Source organism: Nelumbo nucifera, chromosome 5 (assembly GCF_055504915.1).
Source record: "Nelumbo nucifera cultivar China Antique chromosome 5, China Antique-T2T, whole genome shotgun sequence".
NCBI classification, from domain to species: Eukaryota; Viridiplantae; Streptophyta; class Magnoliopsida; order Proteales; family Nelumbonaceae; genus Nelumbo; species Nelumbo nucifera.
This window is the reverse complement of record NC_142653.1, coordinates 62810684-62836943: the sequence shown is the minus strand read 5'-3', so window position 1 is coordinate 62836943 and position 26260 is coordinate 62810684. Positions and strand designations below refer to the sequence as shown.

The window sequence follows — 26260 nt, the reverse complement described above, 5'->3', positions numbered from 1 at the left end:
AGGCGACAAGGGGCCCCCCAGTCGCCTAGCCTCGCCTTGGCACCTTGAAAACTATGGATGTAAGGATACTTCATTTTTTCCATGCAAAATAATAATGCTTGAGTTGAAGTAGGGATTTTTCAACAAAGCGATGCACAAGTCCTATCAAATATAAAGTTATAAGAGTATTCTAGTCAAAGTAAGAAGGTTGTAGGTAAGCCTTCTTTTTTAGGTGGAGACCGGAAAGGGTGTGTAGCTTTACGCCTTGTTGCATGTGAATATTAGGCAATGTGGAAAGAGTACTGTTTGAGTGTTTGTTGCCACTTCTAACGTCATAGTGAAGCGTAAGGTAAGGTAAGTTATATCAATGTTTTTGAATTGTCGTTGACCCAAATGGTCAACCATTTGGCCTAAAAACCGTTCAAGCAACCGGTTCCGTTTCACCCCTAACCCGTTCCTGGGTCAAAAACCGTTGATTTCGTCAGAAAACTGCTGACTCAGGCGGTCGAACCGTTAACTCGTTTGGCCTGAACAACAGTTCCACAATTTAAGAAAGTTGCAAAGAGAAGAGAAACACGAACTCAAATCTGAGATCCAGTCTGAGACACGAACTCAGATATGAGATCCAATAGAGAGAGAGAGAGAAGAAGAAGAAGAAGACAGATGTTGTAGAGAAATCGATCTTAAATCTGAGATCTGAGAACTCAAATCTTAGATTTGCATCTGTTGTCACCGCCTCGCCGTCGCCGTTACCATTGTCATTGCTAATGAGCGTCGAATCATCCCTCTCCTCTTCATTCTTCTTCCCTTCTTCCTTCTTTTCTTTTCCTTTTTTTTTTCCTTTCTCCTTCATTCCTTCCTTCCTTTTTTTCCTTTTTTCTTTCTCAACCGACAATATTCTCTTCTATGGTTCTCCTTTGAGTCCCTTTTCATATAAATATTTATCCTAATGCAAACCATTCGAACCGTTCAATCCTGACGGTCGAACTGTTGACCCAGAAACAAATTGCTACAACAGTTCCATTTCCGAATCGATTTTTAAAACCTTGTGTTATATAAATACAAACAGAACGTTGAAAAAAAAAAAAAAAAAAACTTGAAATAGGAGAGAAGAAGCAAAATGAGAAAAAGGGGTCAAGACCACAACCCACAACCCCCACTTTGGGCTCGTTGGTGTGTTAGCTGGTTTGTTCAGCGTTGATACGAAATCGAATCCCACAACCCCCACTTTGCGAAAAAGGGGTCAAGGCCAAAGAACAAGCGTTGCGTTATTTGCATCCTTGCACACCTTCTTCTTCTTCTTCTTCTTCTTTGATTCGAAAACACAGATTGTGATCGTAGGCTGATAAGGGGAAGGACTAGAAGTCGTCTAGGGCATGACTGCTGGTGTAGAGTTGACGGAGTCCGGAAGGGTTGCTGGAATTGTAATGGATTTTCCGGCGGAGGATTTAGTGGCGGATGCCTCCTCTTCGTCTCCTCCACCGAAGTTGACTCGTAGGCTTCGGCGGCGGCTTCTTGAGGCCAGGAGTCCTTCCACTGCCGAAGAAATCGAAGCTAAGCTGAGGGAAGCCAATCTTCGTAGACAGGTTATTTCATCATGTTTTAATTGTAACTATTACTCTTCTTCCTTGTAATTGAGTTTTGTTTGTCTTTACTATTTTCCCTTTTTCCCTTTCTGGGTCTAGAATTTCTGGGTTCTTCGTTTTCCTTCCTTGTTGGGTTTGTTCTAAGGTTTTTTCTATATAAATTTTTATTACTTTTCGATTCGGGTAATGAAACTGCTGTTACCTTCGTAGTTTACATCAATTGTATATTTATTTTTATCTTTCTTTTTAATTCGTTATCTGCCTCCAAACAGTTTTGATTTGAGGTTGGAGGTTTTTTTTTCCCTATTTTAGTATCTTTAATCTTTAATGCTTCAATGTTTATTATTCTTTTACTTGATATTTTCGAGTAAGTTGTCTTAATTTGTTCTCTGGCACCCTTGTTTTGCTATTTTTCATTATCTTCCTTTGGTCCGTCCCCTTCGTTTTGTAGATTGAATTTGTTCTTCTTAAAGTGCCCCGGTTCTTTTTTTAGTGATTCTGTTCTTTCCCCCTTTCTTACCCAGTTTTGAAGCTGGGTGCTTTTTATATCTCAATTACAGGCAAGTTGCATAATTACTTCTTTTTGACAACGGTTGTCATGTATTTAAGTTATTAGAGTTGTAATTTTAAACTTTTTATTGGAGTACTGGATTATGCACCTTGAACTAGACTGAAGTTTTTTCTTTTTTCCTTCTGAATTTTGGGTGCAGCAATTCCATGAATGGTTGTCGAACAAGGCTCGGCCAAAGCCAAAGAGTCCATCCTGGTCTTCATTTCAAGATGAAGACCTGGGGCAGCGTCTTGAAGCAAAGCTCTATGCTGCTGAGCAGAAAAGGTATTTTTATCATTAAAGTTGGCCTTTTACTCGTTTATCCTTCTTCTAGAACTCCATGGTTGGACTTTACCTTCTTCAGTTTCCTTTCCTGAGCAAAGCTCCATGCTTTTTTTCTTGATGAATTTTTGCAAGTCTTTCCCTTTTAACCCGAAGTATTCCTCTCTTATGGGAAAGTTAAAACTTAAAGGGTTTTCTAAGTATATTAGCCTAGGATTCCTGAATTACTGATGAGTTAGTGCCCTACAATTTTCATTGAAATGCATAATTTAACTTGGAAAAGATTTGTATTCTATGAGGTCAATGTTACCCAAGTCCATTCCAAGTATGTAGGCAATTCAAAAATAATACACTTCTACGAATCTAGTAGATGTTTGGCATTGATGCATTTCTTGGTCATTCCATTTAAACAACTTGTTGCATCCAAGGTTCAAAATATCGATACAGGCTGATACGCCGGTAGGGGCGTATTGGCCTGTACCTTTGGCTCTTTGCTCGCATTTTTCTTTGAAACTGGTTCAGAGGGGCCGGTTTAGTCTACCCCCTGAACCAGGCCAGACCCCGAAACACCCCCTGTAGGGGCATATCGGGAAGCCCCCGATACGTATTGAAATTTTGAACCTTGGTTGCATCAGAGTTTTAGTATAACCAGACAAAAATCATGTTTGTTTAGGCAAAAATGTAAACTCTAGTGCATACATTTCTATGCTGGGGTGATCATCAGAACCACCATTTTGATGTTTTTATACTTGGGGCATTACTGCAAAAATGAAAAAAAAACTAGAATACTTTTTTGAGTTGTCATATTCTAATTGCAACTAAAACTTTCGATTAAAAATTGTAACACTTTTAAATGCCTAGTCAGCATATGTCTCTACAAAACACATTTCTGGCAGAAATGCTGTATAATTATTGGGAAGGGGGAGCACTGCATTTCTAGTTATGCTCAAACACAATGACATAATTCATTTGTAATGAACATCGCAATGCTAAATTCCCTCCTAATTTTCCATGTTATCCAGTTAACTTGTATCTAGGATTTATAGTCAAAAGTAACTGTGTAATTTTCTCTCTCAATCCTTCAAACAGCTTTTGATGTGGATATCAGAGTTGAATCTAGGATTTTTTTTTGTTTCCTAGTTGATTTTTGTTTTCAAAATTTTGTTGTAGGTATAATTTGATCATTTTACATTTTTTGATGTAGGGTCTGATCATTGTAAGCTGTTACTTAAGTTTTGTTAGGGTTTATTTAAAGTTTCAAAATCATAGGATCAGTATGCTCAAGGTTATAGTTTTTTATATTGGGTGTTGTAGCATTTTTAGCATATTTTCTTTTTTTTTTTTTTTTATCAATAACATAAACTTTATTAAGAATTATGAAGCTAGGTACAAAAAAGGGGGAGATAAAGAGTCTTATCTCCCCATCAGAAAATTACAATGAAAGAAGATTAAAAATTAGCCCAAAAAATAGCCTCCCTATTCACCCCTTGCTTGGCCAACCCATCTGCAAAAGAATTAGCAGTCCTTTTCACCCAGCTGTATTGTATCTCAATGCCTCTACATAGCCATAAGAATTTTTTCTTTTCATTATTGTAACTCCACAAGCCACTGTCCTCTTTCTTCAACCAGCTAATCACCACCTTTGAATCACCTTCCAAAATCAGTCGACTGATATTTAGTACCCTTGCTCTTTGAACCCCTTCCAAAGCTGCAAGGATCTCAGTCCTAATAGAGTCTCCTTCTCCAATAGGGCCTGAGAATAGAGCAATAACAATCCCTTCCTCATTCCTGAAAACTCCCCCAATCCCAGAGGGCCCTGGATTCCTTATGCTACTGCCATCAAAATTCACTTTTATAAATCCGGAGGGAGGAGGGGACCACAAGGGACTAAGAGTCGTCTTACACAGAGTAGAGGTTGCTATCTCTTTCCAGTTTCTTAACAGGTCATCAATAGGAAAGTCTGAGAATAGTTCCATAGTTTTTAGCTAGTGGGCAGCCCTTAAAAGTATTAGGTCTAATAGTTCTTCCAGGGATCTTTCCTTTTCTGAAAATATTCGAGAGTTTCTTTCCTCTCATAGTGACCAACACACGGCTTCTCTAATACTCCACATCATCTTCCCTCGCTTCTTAGGTCATCTGAAAAACAAAGGGGAGAACAAACCTTGGACACTCTTAGGAGGGTTCCAAGTACATCCAAAGCGAGAAAGTACCCACTCCCAAACAGTTTTAGTAACCTTACAAGAGACCAAAAGGTGGTAACCGGATTCCCCATCATCTTTACAGAGAGAGCATCTATTAGGAAGTAAACAAGAATTGGGTCTCTTTTTCTGAAGTAGATCATTTGTATTTATTCTTTTTAGGAAAATTTCCCAACAAAAATACCCAACCCGAGGAGGAATGGGCTTGCTCCAAAATTCCTTAATCGGAAAGGACACACCAGAAGAGACAAATGACTGAGTTAAGGTTTCAAAAAACGAAGCACAAGAGAAGGTTCCTGAAGTAGAAGGGATCCAAATTCTGGTGTCTTCCCTATTAGGATCAAGGAAGATATTCTCAAGGATGGCTAATAAAGGTAAGAGGCTGTCCAAGTCTGTATCCCTAATTACCCTTCGCAGGCCAAGGTTCCACCCAAAACCAAAAGTGGAGTCTAAAGGAACTAAAAAAGAAGAGATAGGTTCATTTTTCAAATTTGACAGAGTATACAAGGAAGGAAACTGGTCCTTCGGAGGTGAAACCCCAACCCAAAGATGTTCCCAAAATTTTATTCGATTGCCAAAGTTAACATCGTACCTGATCCAAGGGGAGAAAACTAGAAGCAGATCATGGATGGATTTCCACAGAGAAGCAGCTGTAGCCCTTGCCACAATTCCAGAATCCCAGCCGTTGTCTTCCAGCCCATGTATGCTAGCCACGATCTTTGTCCACAATTTTTCCTTTTCCACTATGAACCTCCACAACCATTTTCCCAACAATGCCATATTCCTTTTCTTGATGTTTCCAATCCCAAGACCTAGTTTTTTACATCTAATTACCACCTCCTATCTCACCCTATGATTTCTCTTCTCCTCTCCCAACTCCCACAGAAAATTCCTCGTTAATTTTTCCAATAAGTTGGAGACCTTGGTGGGGATCTTAAACATTGACAAATAATACACAGGTAAGTTATCTAGGGTGGACCTAATCAGAGTGACTCTCCCTCCTAAGGAAAGATAATTTCTCTTCCAGGACGCAAGCCTTCTCAAATCTCTCCACTACCGGAGTCCAAAAGCTTTCATTCTTAGGGTTATCTCCTAAAGGGAGGCCCAAGTACGTCAAAGGCCATTCTGACATTGCACAACCTAACATACCTGCATAATTCCTTAACACCCTCTCCTCCACATTCATCCCCACCACACAACTTTTATCAAAGTTCACCTTGAGGTTAGACATCTGCTCAAAAAGTTGTATTGCTAACTTTAAATTCCGGATCCAGCTTATATTCCCACCCTCACAAAACAAAATTGTGTCATATGCAAACCGGAGATGTGTCAGTGGTACCTCCTCCCTGCCAACTCTCCACCCTTTTATCAGATTCCTCGAGTCTGCTCTATGGATCAATCTCCCAAGTACATCAGCCATCAAGGTAAAAAGAAAGGGGGAGAGTGGGTCTCCTTGTCTTATACCTCTCAAAGCAGGAAAAAAGTCAACCACTGTTCCATTCACCAATATAGAATAGTGACAAGTCCTAATACAACCCCAAATCCATTTACACCACCTATCTCCAAAGCCATAGCTTCTCAACACCTCCACTAAAAAAGACCAATCCACTAAGTCATAAGCCTTCTCCAAGTCCAATTTGCATACCACTCCCTTCTTCTTAGATTTCCTAAAGCTCTCCAGACTCTCATTTGCAATGATGATTTGATCAGTGATCTGTCTTCCCTCTACAAATGCTCCTTGGTTGGGTGCAATAATAGAGGGGAGGACCTTCTTTATCTTGAGGGACAACACTTTTGCAATTATTTTATACAAGCTATTCACCAAACTAATAGGTCTGAAAATCCTTAGGTTGTTATGCCTCTTTCTTCTTTGGGACCAAAGCAATGAAAGTTGAGTTCAGGCCCGGATTAATTATTCCCCTACTGTGAAACTCCTCGAAGACTGACCTAAGATCCTCCTCCACTATATCCCAATAATCCTGATAGAAAGCCATTGTGAAGCCATCTGGGCCTGGAGCTTTTGTCCTATCCAATGAGAATACTGCTACCTTTATCTCTTCCGGATCAAACCTCTTCTCCAACCATTCTCTGTTCTCTACACTTAGAGTCGGCCACTCCAAACCCTCCAACCACACCCTCTCATTCAAAGGCCTTCTGAATATAGATTTGAAATGAGTTACTAAGGCCTCTGCTATTTCTATCGGGTTCGACAAGACTGCTCCTTCTACTTCCAATTTTGATATGAGATTCTTTTTTCTCCTCCCATTTGCCATTGAATGGAAAAATCTAGTGTTTCTATCTCCCTCCTTTAGCCACTTACACCTAGATTTTTGCCTCCAACTTATTTCCTCAATCAGAACATCCTCCATCTGCCTTCTCAACTCCCATCTCATTTTCCTGTCTTCCTCTCCAAAGGATCCCCTCTCTTCCTTCATATCCAAATCCTCAATCTGCTCTAGCAAGACTTGTTTCCTTTCCTCTATTCTCCCAAGCTCCAACCTATTCCACTCCTTTAATTGTGATTTTAGAAATTGAAGTTTCTTGTGGAACCTCATTCCCTCCCACTCTACTACCGGATTAGATGGCTCCCACCACTCCCTGATCTTCTCACTGAATCCTGGATAGGTTAACCGCATATTTTCAAACCTGAATGGAGTGGGTCCATCACCTCTCAATTCCTCCTTACACATCACTATAGGCCAATGGTCTGAAGTAATTCTTGGGAGTGCCCTAGATACTAGGTTACCCCAATGTTCCTCCCAGTCTGTTGAGAACAAGAATCTGTCCAGCTTGGAGCATACTGGCCTCGACTAAAGGTTGGACCAAGTGAAGTTATTATTTAGGAGTGGAATTTCTTTAAGCTCAAAAGTATCCACAAATGGTTGAACTTTCTCATACTAGTTGTCACTCTTTGTTTGGGGTTGTTGGTTTCCTCTGTAAATCGCACTACATTAAAATCCCCTCCCGCACACCACGGTCCCCCCCAGAGGCCCCTAACATCACTCAATTCCTCCCACAATTTCTTCCTCTACCTATAGTCATTGGGGCCATAAACGTTTGTTAGTACCCAGTCGTACCCATCTTCCACCTGTCTGAATTTCAGGGAAACAGAGTAAATCACCTATTAGCTCCTCCAAGCCGATTAGTATATTTTCTTTCCACAGTGTTACAATCCCGCCTGAGGATCCCCAAGATGGAGTGGCCACCCACTTGATTCCTCTATCTCTCCATACACTCCTTGCCCATCTGCAATCAAAATCCATTCTTTTAGACTCCTAGATCATTACCACATCCGGGTTAAACTTCTTAATCACCTCTTTAATTGTTGCTCTCTTCCTAACACTGCCCAAGCCTCTCACATTCCAACTTAGAATTCTCATTTTAACTTCTCAACCCCAATTCCTCCACCCTCTACTTAACCCCTTTCCTTCTATCCCCTCTCATCTCAAACTTCTTGTCCCCCTCAATATCTCTTTTCAACCTCTCTACTTCACTCAAATTTCTTTTCTTTACCTTACTATCCTCTTTTTTATGCATATAAACTTTTAGATCATTTGGATTCTTCAATTTACACCCCAGCCTTTGCACAAATTCTGCAACCGATTCTTCCTTGCTAGTTTCCTCCTTATCTTAAAGTTCCTTTCCTCTCACTCCCAGGGATCTTCTCACTCTTTTCCTTATATCCTCCATCATTTGTCCTTTCTATCCCTTCTGTAAACCCCCTCTGCAGTTCCTTCCTTTCCACTTCACCCATTAGACCCTCAATGATTTCGCAAATCTTTGTCTCCCTACAAGTTTCTCCACCACTTCCTCCCCTTCCTTATCCCCTTGTACCCTCACTGTGGCTTTCTGACCATGGGCCTCGGACACTTGGTTGAGAAAGGAATCTGGAACAAGGGACACAGAGCACTCATCAGTAGCAAAAACTGAATTGACAGAGTTAACAGAAATACCTGAAATCAACTGAGGGTGGAGAGGGGTATTCAAATGAGGAAGATTGGTTCACTCCCTGTTCAGAGAAATTGGAGCTCTCTATCTCCTCGGATTGGAGGAAATTAATCCCCGTCACTTGGTCTGCACAAAGACCTCTTTCTGTACCCAATTGTTTACCTCTCTGTGATGTACTCTTGTTCAGTTCAGAGTAAACCCGGGCTGACTCCTTCTCGGATTCTTGCAAGACACTAGAACTTGGGAGGGGCACGTCCAGTTTTGGGCTAAGGACTGCTCTGTTACAGGTGTTTGTTTCGTTCACCCACTCCTGTTTTTCCTTTTGTTCCCCCACTGCCTCCTCAAGAAACAGAAGTTCCAGATTTAACGTTCCCCTGTTTTGATCTTCAATATTATCTTCATTTTCTGAGCTGCCTAAACTTTCAAACTCTTCTGAATTCTCATCACAATCATTCTCTGAGCTGCAGCTTATCCATCCTTTGTCTTCCTCTTCCCTCTCTTCTATTCTGTTCCTCGCATAACGCGGGTTTGGGCGATCAAGACCAAGGCTTTGCTGCTCGTCACCGGCCTGTCTACATACCCAACTCAGAGTCCGATTACCCCCTGTCACACGTCTGTTCTGGTGTTTCAGGTGTTCGGCCGAACCCTCCTTAGACGATGATAGATGACAAGTTTCATCTATCATCGAGTTTTCACAAAACCACCCCACGTGATAACTTAAGTTGTCACGTGGGCCTCTTAAGGTACAACCAGGTTCCCCTCTTGGCTCACCTCTTTTTCTAGCCGGTTCAGTTTTTGTTACAGTCAGTTCAGAAAAGGATTTCTTAACGTAAACCGCTCGCCCTTTTCCCCTTCTGGCCACGTCAGCAAAGGAAGGGCCACCCCCGAAATTCAGTTTAGTTCCAAAGAAATTTGAATTGATAGCCTTAAAGGGAAGGCTTCGATACAAGTACCCTCCCTGTGACTGTTCCCCTTCCTCTTTCACTCTCGCATGCGCATCAGACTTCCCCTCCAATCCCTGAGAGCTATGTGTGCTCCAACCTGCGAGCTCCTCTCCGTCTCCTTCCTCTGTTTGTCTTCCCCACAGCGACGCCTCAGCTTCTGAGGCCGCCCAAACTCTGTACCAAGCACCATCTGAGTGCACTTCAAAGGAACGGGGCACATTTTCTGGTTTGATACCTGCGACTTTGAGTTCTACAGCACGCAAGCACCTCAAGTTCACCTCCAGCAGGACACCCCCCAAAGCTCTTGTGAGTCTCCTGAGAGTAGGTTCGTTCCAGAGATTAAAGGGTAGCCCTAGAAGCTTGATCAGAAGACTACCAGCTTTTGGCTCTACTTCGTTGCAAACTGGAATCCAGTTTTGAACCTGTACTAGTCTTCCTTCTACTTGGACGGTGCAAAGTTCAATTTCTTATTGCCAACATCTAAGATAGCTTTCTTCTCTGCAATGGGTAGCAGCATTGTTACTTCTTCTACTAGGCCCAGTTTCTCAGCAACTGCAACTAGTATCTTCGACCAGTCCCTTATCGCCTTATCTTCCATTAAGATCATCTTGTTTTCCCACTTGCCTCTCCCTTCTTCAAATGCTATTCTCCAGTGTTCAGTTGAACTAGCTACCGATATTTCCGGACTTTGATTCTTATGAGGCTCCGGGGAACAAGACTTTAAGGGGACATTTTTTTACTGGTTTGCTATCAGAAACTTCCACTGGAACTTTCCTCTCAATCTCCACAAGAAATGCCTGAAGACTGAGAGCAAAGGAAGCCCAGCCTTGCCCCTTTTTTCCTTCTGGAATACAAATCACTTGGCTTTTGTTAATGCCAAAGTGCTCTGTAACCGAAATAAACTACCCTCTTCCATTCCTTCTTAGAACAGACTCAAATCTTTTTCTCCGACAGATCACCGAGTTCCTCCATCCTTCTTCCCGGATGGAATTAACAGTTCCATCAACAAATCCTTTCAACCAAAGACACACTTCACCTGGTAGGAAGACTGTTGCCCTGCTGCCTTCTCTGATTTTCAAATGAGCCTCCCCCTTTGTCCTTCCCTGCTCGAATAGGAATATTTTCTCCCTACAATCATTTTCTTTTTCTTTTTTCTTTTTGAAAATCTTAGCCTTATCTTTCACTACTAACATTTCTTATACCTTTCCCCATCATTCTAGTCTCAAATTCTAGCTTTGAAAACTTTCATTACCCAGTTCTCTTCATTTTTTCCTTTCTTTTTACGAAGTCTCCTATTTTCAGCATTTGATAAGTGTTCATAGAAAAGTTGGCCATCCAAGTGGGACTTTATTAATACAATAACCAGATATTGTTTGTCCCCTATTTTCAGCATTTTACGAAGTCTCTATTTTCCTTTTGCAATGATACTAAAGGCATTTATCTTGTGGAACTTTATTAGTACAATAACCAGAATATGTCTGTTCAAGTGGAAATTTTACTAAAATTTTGAAAATTAAAATACTCTTTATTCCTTTTTTCTTTATTTATTTTATTGTTGTTAGTTGCTCTTTCACTTTTGTTGGGTACATTTTGAAAAATTACCTAGAAACCTGGGCCATGTTAAAATGAACAGATTGAGCATTCTAGCAAAGGCTCAAATGCGATTAGCAAGGCTAGATAGGCTGCGTCAAGCAGCGAAAATAGGGGTAGAAATGCGTTATGAGAAGGAGAGGGAGGAACTTGGCACAAAAGTGGAATCCCGAGTTCAGCAGGCAGAGGCAAACCGCATGCTTCTCCTGAATGCTTACAGACAGCGAAGAGCTGCAGAAAAGGAGAGAACAACACAGTCATTATTGCGGAAGATGGTCCAGGAGAGCAAGTATAAGGAATGTGTGCGTGCTGCAATTTCCCACAAGCGTGCAGCTGCTGAGGCAAAGCGATTAGGGTTTTTGGAAGCAGAGAAGACAAGGGCACGGGCAAGGGTGTTGCAAGTTCAAAGGGTAGCTAATTCTGTCTATCACCAACGAGAGGTTGAAAGAAGAATGTTGAAGGACAAGTTGGAAGATCGCCTCCAAAGGGTATGTGAACTCCAAAGTAAAATTTTGGTTGGAGATTTTTGTTTTTGTATGTTTATTTTTTGTTGATCTTTCTGTAGTCATTGTTTTCATTATTCTTCCTTAATTTCTTAATAAAAAATCTTTTGATGCATAGGCAAAAAGACGGAGGGCAGAATATTTGAGGCAGAGAGGAGGTTTCCATGGTTCTGTTCATGCCAATTGTAATAAGATGCACAAGAAAGGGGATTTGCTTTCAAGAAAATTGGCAAGGTATGTAAGTCTGTGCTCACCCATATAAGGTCCTCTGTCCTCCCCTCCAATGGACAAAAAAGGACAAAAAAAAAAAAAGAAGAAACATGTTGCTGCTGTTAATGGTTTTCTGAGCTTTGATGACTTATTGCTAGCTACAGTCCAAGGCACAAAGCCAAGGGTATTATTGTTCTAGGTTAACTAGTTCATGACCTATGGAAGTACAAGAAACAACTTGACAGTAATGGGCATTTAAACTGGAATTAGGTTCATTTTAGGAATAAGAAACAACTTGGCAAGTAACTTGTCTGTTACATTATAGCAAATCACATCAAATCTAATTGTACCTTCCCAAGATGTTTGTAGAGAAATGTAATGGAAAATGAGAATTCAAGGTTAAAGATTTATTGGATAGGAACTTGAAGAAATGTAATGGCGTTTGTCTTGATCATCACCTTCACCTCTTTTGTTTTTCTAAAGGGAATTTCTCTATTATTTTGTTCTAAAACTGCTGCTTTCATTCAGGTGCTGGAGACGGTTCCTGAAGTTGAAGAGAACTACATTTTCCTTGGCAAAAGCTTATAATACACTAGAAATTAATGAAAAATCTATTATGTTAATGCCATTTGAGCAGCTTGCTCTACAGATAGAGTCACCTTCTACCCTTCAGACCGTAAAAGCTCTACTTGACCGATTTGAAAGCTGGTTTACTGTTTCATGTGCTACTTCTAACCCATCCAGTTTTGATAACATTGATCACCTGCTCAGATGCCTTGGCTCCCCTGTACAAAGGTGTACACGTAATAACACATCCAAGGGCAAAGGGGCAAAGCAAGTGGTCTCCAATAAAGAAGCAGATACGAATCCAGTTCAATTGTCGAGGTATCCAGCGAGAGTGGTGCTCTGTGCTTACATGATTTTGGGTCATCCAGATGCAGTTTTCAGTGGGCAGGGGGAGCATGAGATTGCTCTTGCTGACTGTGCCAGAAAATTTGTTCAAGAATTTGAAATGTTGATCAAGATTGTATTAGATGGCCCCACAAAAGGTTCTCATGAGTCTGTCAGATCCCAGCTTGCAACTTTTGATGCAGCTTGGTGCTCTTACCTGTATCTCTTTGTGGTGTGGAAGGTCAAGGATGCTAAGCCACTAGAGGAGGATTTGGTGAGGGCTGCTTGCCAACTCGAACTCTCCATGATGCAAGCATGCAAGATGACTCCCGAAGGAGATAGTAGTGGTCTTACACATGATATGAAGGCTATTCAAAAGCAGGTTTTAATCTTAATTACTCTTTGCTTTTTGAAATGGTTGTTAATATCTTAATTGAATCCAGGGTATTTTTGAGCAGTCAGCAAGGATTGCCTACTTTCAATTACATTCATAGCATAGATTTAGACATGTAAACTATCATCATCATCCATGCCTCCATGGATTCTTAGCCATATGGGGTCAGCTACATGAATCCTGTTTTGCCAATCTATTCTATTTAAGGCCAACTGTTAAATTATTAGTGCTTAAATCATTTGGTACTACTATCCATATCCTTTTGGTCTACCCCTAGCTCTTCTAGCCCCTTCAACGTGTAAGAAATCACTTCTTCTAACTGGAGCAGCTGGTGGTCTTCTATGAATGTAAACTATAAGAGGAATAATTGTAGAACATGATTCCGTGATAGTAGTTAGTTGGCTAAGACAGAACAAAACAGGATCTCGGGTTTTCAGACATGCATTAAGGGAGATTAGACACTTCTGTGAGGAGATGAACACAGCTATAGTTGGATTTCAAGATTTGCCAACTTTTCAGTAGGTGGGTTAGCAAAAATAGGGCTTAATAGGAATTGATTTTCTTTTTGATAAATAACATGTATTCATTAAGAGAGAGAAAAATCTACTGCTCAACAAGAGCAGCAAGCCAAAAGGTACAAAGCAACTTCCTTTGACAAAGCTTCAGAAACAAAGTTATAGATTACAGCCTGGCCCTGGGCAACCCCAATCAAGTACATCCCTCCCCAGCCCTATTCTTGCCAAAGAGTCAGCAAACATGTTGGCACTTCTAGGAATCCAGTTGAATGAGATGTTCAAGTTGGTGCCTAGGAAGTGAGCCAATCTCACCAAAGGCCTAAAAGGCCAGGGGATCCGATCCTGATTCCTCATCCAGCAGATAATCGTTTAGCAATCATCCTCAACCTCCATGTTCTTTAATTCTTGCGACACCATTAATTGATAGGAATTAATTAACTAAATCTTTTGCACCTTCTCAACCTCCATACTCTTTTTAATCATAATGATAATAATATGTGTATTCCTTTTGTCTGTAACAGTAATTTTTCTATTACATAGTTATTATAAGCACTTTGATGACTAATTATACCTTGTGGCTGCTTCTTCTACTGCTAGGTCACAGAAGATAAAAGATTTCTAAGAGAAACAATCCAACGTCTTAGTGGTAATGCTGGAATCAAACGTTTGGAATGTGCTCTCTCAGACATGCGATCTAGATTTTTTGAAGCAAAGGAGAATGGGAGCCAGTCAGTGTCACCAATTATTTCATCCTTAGATTTTTCCAGTTCTTCAGCTGGTTCTTCCTTTTCTGTTTTAGGTAAAGGAAGTAAGCCAGTTGAGGCTGATAAGGGGCCCAACCATGTTGTTCACTCCTTGTTTGAGAATGTTTTCTCTTCTGCACCCAGAGAAAATTTGCCCACACCCTTTGGTGGTATTGTAAATGGTCAACCAGGTAGTTCTTCTGGAGAAAGTTTGTTCAGTGAGAATGAACTTCTTGTACATGAAATTGTCCATGAGCATCACCAAGCTTTTATTGATAACTTAAGTAATAAAGATCAGAGTGATGTCAAGGTTAGTTTATTTTTTCAAATTCATGCTCTCTTAATTTTTTCTCTATTTAGAATGACATTGTATTGATTAACCTTCTTTCTTTCTTTCTTTTTCTTTTTCTTTTGAGTGCATGTGTAGATCAAAATTTTTACCAGATTTGCCTGACTTCTGGGCAGGAAAAAATAAGAGAGACAATGGAGAAGGCTTTTTGGGATGGCATCACAGAATCTATGAAACAGGATAAGCCCAACTATAACCGGGTGGTTGAACTCATGAAAGAAGTGAGGGATGAACTGTGTGACATGGCTCCCCATACCTGGAGGCAAGAGATTCTTGAATCTATTGATCTTGATATTCTTTCAGAGGTAGCTCATGTTACATCTTATCCTGTCCATCTACATCTAATAATGTTGTTACTGCTTGAGTGATTGAATAACTTAAATATTTCTATTTTGAAGGCTCTGATGTCGGAAATTCAGGACATGGATTTTTTTAGAAAAATCCTGGAGTTTGCATTGACCACATTGCTGAAGCTTTCATCTCCAGCTGCTGAGGATGAGATGAAGGAGACCTACAAAAAGTTATTGAAAGAACTAAATGAGATCTCCCAATCTGGAGAGAAGTCATCATTTGTCATTGCGATGATTAAGGGTCTTCGCTTTGTTTTGGAGCAGATACAGGTTAGCTCCATTCTGTCTGTCTCTGTCTGTCTCACTGCCTTTTAATTGCCTATATTTTTTTTTTAAAACATGAATTCGAAAGCTGTGGATCTTGAACTATACCATCACAAGTTGGCTATATTTTTTAAAATACATTTGAGTCAGAAGGGCTGTCTCACTGGATACGTATTGAAACCTATTTAGTGATAAACTGACACAAAATCAAGTCAGATGGACAAATTTTATCAGGTCTTGGTCTCATTGGATAGGTAATTGAAACATATACAGTATCATATCTGACATCAGTATGCTAGCCATATCCTGATATCATAGGCTAGAAATTGTTTTGGCCTTTTGGATCAGCTTTTGAGTCTAAATTGGAGTCTGTAAGGGGGCATCCAAGTTCTTATAGTGGGTTTATAAATAGAGTCATTGTAATTGACAAATTAGAGATTGAAAATGAGAGTATTATGTGTTTTTTTTTTTGATAAATGAATATGATTTTATTAATGAAAAGATCAAGAGGTGAAATCATTACAGACTACCCATGGAGGAGCACGAGCTGTTACCTCTCCTGAAAAAGGAGAATTACATCAAACAAAAACAAAGATTACAGAACTGCGCAAAACAATTGTTCCCTTGATGCCCCTTGCTTAGCTAAACAATCCGCTAAGGTATTTGCTGTTCTGCCCACCCAATGAGGTGATATTCATGTTCCTTGAAAACCAATTAACTTTGCTCAAAAGGTCCCTATAGCACCATATAACTGAGCCTGGATTTGTCTACCATCCCACAACAACTTTAGAGTCTCCTTCAATTGCCAGATTCTGAACTCGTAGTTGGTCTGCTATCTGAATACCTTGTACAGATACTAATAGCTCATCCCTGTTAGACTCTCCTATTCCCACGGGGCCTGAGAACAATGCTAAGATGCTGCTGTCTTTATCTCTAAGCACCCCTCCTAGATCTAAAGGACCTGGGTTGCCTTGGCTACTACCAACCGAATTCAGGTTTACCCAACCTTTAGAAGGAGGCACCCACACTGCTGGTCAGCTGGTGTCCTGTCCTTCCTGGTATTACTGTTAGCCACAACTATCCAGTTCCTCCAAAGATTGTCTAAAGAAAAGGTGTGAAAGGAGTCCAGAGTTCTCAACCAGTGGACTGACCTAGTCAAAATGCATTCCTCTACAGCCTGAGTGCTTCTTTCCTTCTCTTGGAATAACCTCACATTTCTTCCTTCTCAAATTGTGCACAAAGCAGCTGCTCTAATACATCTCCACATAGTTCTACCATTTTTTTTGTAGGCCACACAAAAAAGGAAGGATCAAATAGCTGACTTACAACTATTGGTTAGATTCCACCTGCACCCAAACAAGGCAAAGATCCAACCCCAAATAGCAATAGAAAAAGAACAGGATAAATGTAAGTGGGAGCAATCCTTACCACTAGCCCTGCAAAATACAAACTAGTTAGGGGACAAACACACGAAAGGCCTTTTCTTCTATAAACAGTCCAAGGTATTGATCTTTCAATAAAACACCTCCCAACAGAAAATAATAATTTTATGTGGAACAGGTCTAGACCGGATCTCCTTAGCCAAAAACCCCAACTGTCCCAGGGAGAAGTTGAAGGGATGAGAGATCCATCCTATGGACGCCCAAAGATTGCGGAATAAGGGGCGAATTTCAAAAATTTTATCTCTCCCTTCAACTGGGAATCGTATTCCCTATTTAGAAAATCATATTTTCAAGGATCAATCTTGAACCATAAACTGAACCAGATCTGAACCAAAAAGAAGTGGGAAGGATTATACCTGATACGGAGAAGTAATATCTCCCAACGAAGGTGTTCACGCCCAAGGAAGGATCCAAAGACTGCTCCCACTGAAGATGGCGCAGTGCAGGTGGAGCAGAATCAGCAGTGTTCTTCTCCAAGAACTCTGTCCTTCGCAAGAATCAGCAAGATGGCACGTGAGCACAGCTTCCTTTCAATCCTTTCTCAAAGGACTGATGTCAAGATCCAATCTTGACTTCTCCCACCAGTGGAGATCGAACTGGAAAGCAGGGCGGCAAGAACAGGGAGGCGGCAAGAGAGTATTTGCAGGGAGCAGAATTCTCTCTTCTAGATTTCAGCACCAAAGAAACCTGATGATCTGTGTGTATTGTGTCTCTAAAGGCTGCCGCCCCCTTCTTCTTTTATAGTCTTAAAGGGATCAGCTCCTAATCAGATTAGGAGTTGCTAATCCAAATCATATTTGGTTTTGAAGTCCCTTTAAGTGATAAGGGATAATCCTTATCTTATCTGGAGATCAGATCAGCCATCTCCTAATCTGATTAGGAGGTTTCCAGATCTAAATCTTATTTAGATCTTGGACTCTCTAAGTGGATAGGGTCTAAGCCCAATCCTATTAGCTGATCCACTTCAGATTTCGCCCCTTTATTAACTAAATAAGTAGCCCAGTTCGAAATGGGCTTTAGGCCCATTAAGCTTATGTGCTCACTTAACCCTCTTAACTGCTGCCCAGTTGGGCTTCTTTGTATGGCGTGGGACCCAAGCATTGATCTACACATCAGCCACATGGGTTCGGCCCAGCCTTTGTTACAAGGCCTGGCCGAATACACTGTTAAAGATAGTGCACCCCCTGAAACCCATCAAATGGGCTCTACGGGCCCAACACTTACCCTAAGAGGTCCCTGGGCCAAGCCACCTTGTAACACCCAGGGACTGTGGGCAGATGCAAGATTAGCCCATTAGGTATTAACCTCAATGGTCTTACACTTAACCTCTCAACCCATAATGATCATACACTGCCCGACAAGAGAGGACCTCTCCCTCGGCTGCAAGGAACAGTGTTGCACTCTCCACTTATATGGATCCCGGGAATTAAAACCTTCTTGCAAACATTTTAGAAACCATACATATATACTTTTATATCTTATATAAAATATATTTTGCAAAACAAATCTCAACGGTTGAAATCGGCTGCCAGCAGTCTTGGTTTCCATCAGTGAGAGTGCATCCCCGATCATTACCTTTGTCCGACAAAGGGGCTGATCCTGTCACTATGATCACCCACTCAGATGAATTCTCGGACTGTCCCAACATACCCAGGTTTTGACCCCCGCTAAGGATCTCACTGATTGGTACATCAAAGACAGTCCAATCCGACACCTAGTGTAGTATCATAATCGAGTCTAGGGGTCGGGTGTAACTTTCCAGTTTTGCCCATCAATCTCCAAGGTCCAGGGCAATACTGGAAATCTGGTCCAGTTCAAAGATTCAATTAATCCTACACTGTATGTGCCTAGGGTCTCACCCTGGTAGCTGAGACAGGCCACCCCAACCGACTTGGTGGCACCACAGTGTCAGCCTTGTCAGGATAGGTCTCCCCAGACCGACCCACTGGCTGTGAACATTCTAAACTAACACGAGTCTCATTAAGTGTCCAGTTTAAGGGTATTACACAGAAACATACCAAGGGAACATGAATCAAATATGTATCTTTATTCATTTACAATAAACTCATAAAGTACATCATTCTGATTGAAGCTAAGGGCATACAAAACTGTCTAACAGAAGCAAAGGGACTTAGAAAAGGAGGCACATGTGAAGTAACCTTTTAGGTGAGAGGACCATAATCTCACATCTGACCTAAGAGGTTCCAAGAAAACACTGCCAAGTAGCGACATAAGGTCTGAAACATAGTTGTCAAGGTGACGCCTAGGCGACAAGGCGCCCTTGGAGGCTTTCCTCGCCCAGTCACCAAGTAGTTTTGTATACTATGTTATAAATACTTTTATATTTTTAATTTTTTGACATTATAATTATAAAATAGGCATTGTTAAACTAGAATACTCATTTTATGTGTTTATGTACTATTTTCTTTTTATTATTTTCTTATTTGTTAGGGTTTAATCAACACATTCAAAGTATCGATACACCTGTGTATCGGCAAAGGTGTATCAGTACTTATAGCAATACTCACCCTATTTTTTTTTTATTTCTTTGGATTTCAATTTCATTTTTAAATATATATATATATATTATTTTAAAAAATGGGTTCCCAAAAACACCTGTAAACATGTGTATTGGGACGCCAAAGATACAATACAATACACCCGATACTGGGCATATCGTATCGAAGTTTTGATCCTTGATTGAATCCTCGAAGATTTCAGAACCTGAACCAATAAGCAAGGAAAAAACTTAAAATTTTGTCTAATCAACACATTTTCTTCTTACAGATCTTCTTCTTCCACCTTTTCTTTTCTTCTTTTCCTATAACAAAAGTAGGGGTTCAGCCCCTATATTTTTTGAATTTTCTTCCCTTTGTTCCTTTTCTTCTCAGAAAATGTTGATTTTCTTAACTTAAAACATGAAATTTATACTTATGAAAATTATGAATAATTATTAAGGAAAGATGGTTATGGAACCTAGGGAACTACCCTAGGATATATGGTTTTACTTAAAAGAAAATCCATCGCCTAGGCGACTAGGCGACAAGGCGCTCTCCTGTCGCCTAGCCTCACTTTGGTGCCTTAAAAACTATGGTCTAAATCACAAATAAGTCCATGATCCCTTAAGCCCCTATGAAAGCTAAAGTCCCAGTTCAAAGAGGAAGGTGAGACAAGTGTTGGAAGAAAGTAGAGATAACTTTTTCCTTGTAGAGGGAAAGAGAATAGAGGGATGGAAAATGATCCTTAAGAGCAGAGCTGCCCACCCAAATGTCTTCCCAAAACAAAATAGAGTTTCCAGAGCAAACATCATACTTGACAAAATTGAGGAATTGAGGGAGAACACTTTGAGTTGCTTCCCAAGGAGTTGCCAACATAGCTTGACACGATACACCAACATCCCATCCATTTTCCAATCTGCCATGTATGTCAGCTATCATCTTATGGCACAACCTCTCCCTTTCTAGGGTCCACCTCCACAACCATTCCTAAGTGAGCTTTATTCTTAAGAACTTTCTTAAACCTAGTCCACCCTCCTCTTTATTCCTACAAACTATTTCCCAATTTATTAGATGATCCTTTTTTTCCTCCCTTGGCTCCAAATGAAAATTTCTCATTATTCTCTTCTACTCCTTGGCCTCCCTAATAAGAATCCTAAAAGTAGAGAAATGATAAACTGGTAGATTTGCTGGGTTGGCTCTCAGTAAGGTTATTCTACCCCCTAATGAGGTATAGTTCTTTTTCCATGAAGCTAATCTTTTCTCAAACTTTTCCAAAACCAGGGTCCAAAAGTTACTCTCCTTTGGGTTGGCACCTAAAGGGAGACCTAGATACTGCAAGGGCCAAGAAGAAATAGGACAACCTAAACACTCAGCCACAAACTCAATAGCCCTTCTCATCCATATCAAACCAACCATACAGCTCTTATCCAAGTTTATTTTCAAATTGGAAGCACTCTCAAAGTACTTCAGTAGAATTTTGAGATTCCTCACTTTTCTCCTATCACTCTCTTCACAAAAAATTATAATCTCATCAACAAATTGTAGGTGGGTCACCTGGACATTTTTCCTTCTTACCCTCTAGCCTCTTACTACTTCTTCCCTATCTGCCTTAGATATTAATATGCTAAAATCATCTGCAACTAAGGTGAAGAGAAAGGGGAGAGGGGGTGACCTTGCCTAAGACCTCTACAAGCTAGGAAGAAATCCTTGACCATCCCATTAACCAAGGTTGAATAGTGGTAGGAACTAATATAACCCTTTATCCAATTGCACCATCTATCCCTAAACCCACAACACCCAAGGACCTCTAGTAGAAAGCTCTAGTCCTCAAAATCATAGGCCTTTCTAAACCCAGCTTGCAAACAAAACCTTGATTGCCTGGCTTTCTCATGTTCTCCACACACTCATTTGCTATTAGGATCTAATCTATTATTTGTCTTCCTTGCACAAAATCTCATCGAGCTTGAATAATGATGAAGGGTAACATTACTCTAATCCTCAAAGATAACACTTTAGCCAGGATTTTGTAGATATTGGTCACCGGGGCTTACTTTGTTATTGTCTGCAAATTCCTTAAACGCCTTAGAAAGGTTTTTGTAGAGAGGATGGGCCGAATGGCCCATAGACTGTTTACTTATTTCTTTTGTTTATGTTCTTTGCTGTAATGGGCCTCAACATGGGCCTTATGTTATGCTTTCTTTAAATTATTCGCCCAGTTAAGGGCCTCTCTGTAATTACTAAAAATTAAGTTAATGAAAAGGGATTAGGGTGTAAGAGAGGATTACATTCTAAAACCTCTCTCTCAACCCTTATTGCCGCCATCTTCTTCTTCCTCTTCTCTCTACTTGCTTCTCTCCTCTACTGTTCTCTATCATCTTTTTGACTATTTTTTATTAGTCCATTTGTTTCAAAAGATTGCTTTTCTTCTTGGTATCAAAGCAAGCTCTCCTTTCCTCATTTTTTCCCTTTTTTCCTTTCCATACACAATGTGTATGGAGAACTGAATTGAATGAGTAGTTAATTTTTTTTCCAGTCCAGTTGTTAGTGGTTTTTGGAGAGGAGGCTGTCCTTGTCGTCACTTTGACAGTCTCAGGTATGTTGCCCAAAAACCCTAATTAACTGGAGAAATATACTTACAGGCCCCACAGGGAGTTTGACCTTAGCGCTCAATGATTGAATGACTTCTTATTCTTCATCTTGAAGATCGATTCAAGTAGCTTAGTGTTCTGTGAAGTCTACAAGTTGCGGCTGGGTTTTTTCTGTTTCTCCCGAGTTCCGAGTGTGACACAGTTAATAGGTACGACTGCATAGAGGTTGATTCACAACATATTTTTTTCCTGTCTTCCTTGATTGTTAATTGAAGTTGTTAGAAGTTATTCTGAAGCGTTTTTAAGAAGATGGGTCCTTTGGAAGTTGAAAACAAGCATGTTGCTGAATTTGGACAGGTTTTGGGGGCCTTTGTTGACTCTCTATTGGCTATGACCACAATCAAGCTAGATGGAACCAACTATCTGGCATGGTCACAATCAGTAAAAATTCATGTTTGCAGTAGAGGCAAGTGGGGGTATATCTCTGGGAACAAGAAGGCTTCCTCAAAAGATGATCCATCTTATGAAAAATGGATGCAAGAAAATTACACTGTAATTGGATGGTTAGTAAATTCGATGCAACCTCAAATCAGTCAATACTATTTATGGATGAATTCAGCAAAGGAAATATGGGACATTGCTAAAACCTATTCTCAGAAACTGAATGTAGCCAAGGCATATAAGTTGAGGAGTGATGTGAAAAATTTAAGGCAGGGGGAGAGACCTTTGGCCGTTTATTTCACAATGCTGAAATCTCTTTGGCAAGAAATTGACTTGATGGAAACTATTGCCTGGGAAAGTACTAATGATGCTGAAACCTACAGAAAATTAGTTGAGAGAAACAAGGTTTTTGAATTCTTGACGGGGTTGAATCCAGAGTATGACATCACAAAACAGAACATCTTATCCAAGATGGATAGTGTTTCATTGTCTCAGGCCTATGCCTTAGTGTGTAGTGAAGAAATTTGGAGACAAGTCCAGGTTCAAGGGGCTAGTCTAAATGACTACTTTGCTAACATGGGGCTGAAACCTAAGGGAACTATAGGAAGTCCAGGTGGTTCAAGAAAGAAGGAAGTTATTTGTGAATATTGTAAGAAACCAAAACATACAAAAGACAAGTGCTGGAAACTGCATCCGGAGCTTCTTCCTCCTCGTTTCCAAAAGAAGGTTGATAATGTGAAGGCTGGAAGTGCTAACATTGCTACCAGTCCAGATAATGACAGGTACCTAACCGATGAGAGAACTGCTAGTGAACAGTTAGCAGTTATGAAGGTAGAATATGAGAAGTATGGAAGGATGATCAATCACCTTAAGAGTGCTACTTCTTCCAACCCTCTAGGAAATTCAACTTCTTTTGCATTTGCTTATTCAGGTATAAGGGCCATTGCCAATCATGCAACTATCTCAGGTAATCGTAGGATCCCTTGGATTATATGATTCTAGAGCTTCTGATCATATGACCGGCCTTTCCACTTTGTTTATTTCTTATGTTTTGCTTCTTGGCCAGGATAGGATCACCTTAGCCGATGGATCTCTTGCTCCTATCTCTGGCAAGGGAACCATTAAGGCTACAGACTCTCTTTTACTTCCTTTTGCTCTTCATGTGCCCAAATTGAATACAAATTTGTTATCTATATGTAGTCTAACTAAGTCTTTGAACTACAGTGTAACCTTTTTTCCTTTCTACTATGTCTTTGGGGATTTGGAGTCTCAGAAAGTGATTGGGAGTGGTCATGAGGCGAATGGAATATATTTGTTGGATACTCCTGGACAGTGTCAAGGACAACCTGGGAAAGTTGCTTTTGGATCTACATCTTTAGAGTTTGCCAGTTGTGTCATGTTATGTCATTTTCGTTTGGGTCATCTTTCTTTTGCATTGAGTCATTTATTCCCAGAACTATTCAAGGGAATTAAGTTGTCTAGTCTTCATTGTGAGTCTTGTGAGTTGTCAAAACATTGTAGAAGCAGTTATCCTTTGAGTAATGAAAGATCTTCTCCATTCCATATTGTGCACTCTGATGTGTGGGGGCCATACCACTTACCCTCTATGGGTGTCTATAAATATTTTATCTTGTTTATTGATGATTTTTCACAATATACTTGGTTATTTTTTATGAAGTCCCGTTATGAAATTCCCAGACTTGTGAGGCAGTTCCATGAATTTGTTCTTATTACCCAATTTGATACTAGAATCAAAAGTTTTAGATCCAACAATGCAAAAGAATATTTTGAGAAAAACCTAACCTATTATCTCACTGATTTGGGGGTTATTCACCAAAGTTCCTGTGTTAGGACTACAGAACAGAATTGAGTTGTTGAAAGAAAAAACGGACACATTGTTAAAGTTGCAAGAAGTATCCTATTTGCCTCACATGTTCCTACAAGATTTTGGGGGGATGTTGTTCTCACTACAACCTACCTAATTAACCGTATGCCATCCGGAGTGTTGGGTTTTAAGTCTCCTTCGTCCGGACAAGAACCTTTTTCCTATTCCACTCTGCGTCTTTGGTTGCAACTGTTATGTACACATTCCACGTACCCAAAGACAAATTTGAACCAAAGGCCCACAAGTGCATTTTCCTTGGTTATGCCTCCACACAAAAGGATTATTGTCGTTTTGATCCAAAGTCTGGAACTCGGTATGTCTCAATGGATGTCACCTTTGATGAGTCTTCTTCTTTCTATGATCCTTTTCTGGAGAAGCATTATCCAAAGGGGGAGAATTTGTCACCGTTGTTTGCTCTCCCCCTTCCTGTCCCAGTTGAGTCTTCTTTTGAGCCTCCTTCTATTTCAAATGAGTCAAGGTAGGGACAATCATCTCATTCGCCTTCCAATATTCCTATTCCTCCGTTACCTCCTCGTCCTCTCTTTAATCCCAGGTTGTACCAGCGGCAGAGAACTAGAAGTGGGCAGATTGTTTTCTCTACATCACATGAGCCTCCTACACTTCCAATCACAAAAGAGACAACAGATACTGATAAGTCCCTTTGGAGCCTCCTTTCCTAGACCTTGATATCCCTATTTCTATCAGGAAACGTAAAAGGAAGTGTACTGCACATTGCATTTCCAAACACCTTTCTTATAGTTTGCTCTCTCCTTCATATTTTGCCTATCTTTCTTCTGCTGCTTCTAACCCAATACCCAAGTCGGTGTCAGAAGCTCTTACTATTCCAGAATGAAGGGATGCTATGAGAACAGAAATCGATGCCCTGTATAAGAATGACACTTGGGAAGTGGTTGATTTGCCTGAAGGGAAGGAACTAGTGGGCTGTAAGTGGATTTTCACCATCAAATACCACGTTGATGGCACCATCGAAAAGTACAAAGCTAGGCTGGTTGCCAAAGGTTATACACAAACATATGGGATTGACTATCTGGAGACCTTTGCTCCTGTTGCAAAGATGACTTCTATGAGGGTTCTACTATCTCTGGTTGCACATTCAGATTGACCACTTTATGTGAAAAATGCATTCCTAAATGGAGAGTTACATGAGGAGGTCTATATTGTCTCTTCCATCGGGGATGTATGACATAGATATGGAGGGAAAGGTATGCAAGTTGAAGAAATCTCTTTATCTTAAACAGTCACCTAGGGCATGGTTTGAAAGGTTTAGGGCTGCCCTTGTTAACTTTTGCTATATATAGACTCAGTTTGATCATACCCTCTTTGTGAAGAGGAGGGGCTCTTTGGTGGTATATCTTATTGTTTATGTTGATGATAAAGTTGTGACTGGTAATGATGTAACAGGGATCAATGATCTTAAATCTTTTCTTCATACAGAATTTGAGATCAAAGATCTGGGGGAATTGAGGTATTTCCTTGGCATAGAAGTTGCTCGGTCTAAGGATGGGATCTTTATCTCTCAACAAAAGTATGTGCTTGACTTTCTTATTGAAACAGAGAAGATGGGTGCTAGACCAATAGCTATTCTTATTGATACGAGTCACAAACTTTCTACCTTAGATGGAGTATTGTTGAAAGATAAGGGGGCCTTCCAGAGGTTACTTGGGAAACTGCTCTATCTTTGCATGACTCGGCTAGACATTGCATATGCTGTCAACTGCATTAGTCAGTTCATGCATGCTCCTAGGGACACTCACATGGCAGTAGTAGAACGAATTTGGTGTTATTTAAAGGGTTCTCCTGTAAAGGGAATTTTATTTGCTAAGCATGGTCATATGAAACTGGAGGCTTACACAAATGCTAATTAGGATGGAAACATTGATGATAGAAGGTTAGAAGGTTAGAAGGTCAACTTCTGGGTACTGTAGCTTGGTGGCAAGTAATATTGTTTCTTGGACAAGCAAAACAATCAGTTGTTGCCAGATCTTCAGTTGAAGTCGAGTACAGAGCCATGGCTCATGGAGTTTCTGAGCTATTTTGGTTTCGATCCTTGGGGAGGAATTGGGTATTGAGTATGATAAGCCATTAATGT

At 40.4% G+C, this 26260-nt stretch overlaps 1 protein-coding gene across 3 annotated transcripts in view; it reads left to right on the top strand.

The window, feature by feature from the left end:
• Positions 1-1104: 1104 nt before the first annotated feature.
• Positions 1105-26260, top strand: part of LOC104589040 (uncharacterized) — a 37235-nt gene continuing 12079 nt past the window's right edge. Inside the window, exons 1-8 of one of the 3 annotated variants that reach the window (XM_088887900.1) lie at positions 1105-1565; positions 2276-2400; positions 11121-11565; positions 11699-11814; positions 12319-13063; positions 14188-14643; positions 14799-14987; positions 15081-15302. In XM_088887900.1, the coding sequence (XP_088744026.1) occupies positions 1356-1565; positions 2276-2400; positions 11121-11565; positions 11699-11814; positions 12319-13063; positions 14188-14643; positions 14799-14987; positions 15081-15302 (2508 nt within the window). In that variant the 5' untranslated portion in view covers positions 1105-1355. The remainder of the gene's footprint in view (positions 1566-2275; positions 2401-11120; positions 11566-11698; positions 11815-12318; positions 13064-14187; positions 14644-14798; positions 14988-15080; positions 15303-26260) is intronic. The other 2 variants (XM_010247220.3, XM_010247219.3) reach the window with 2 other exon arrangements.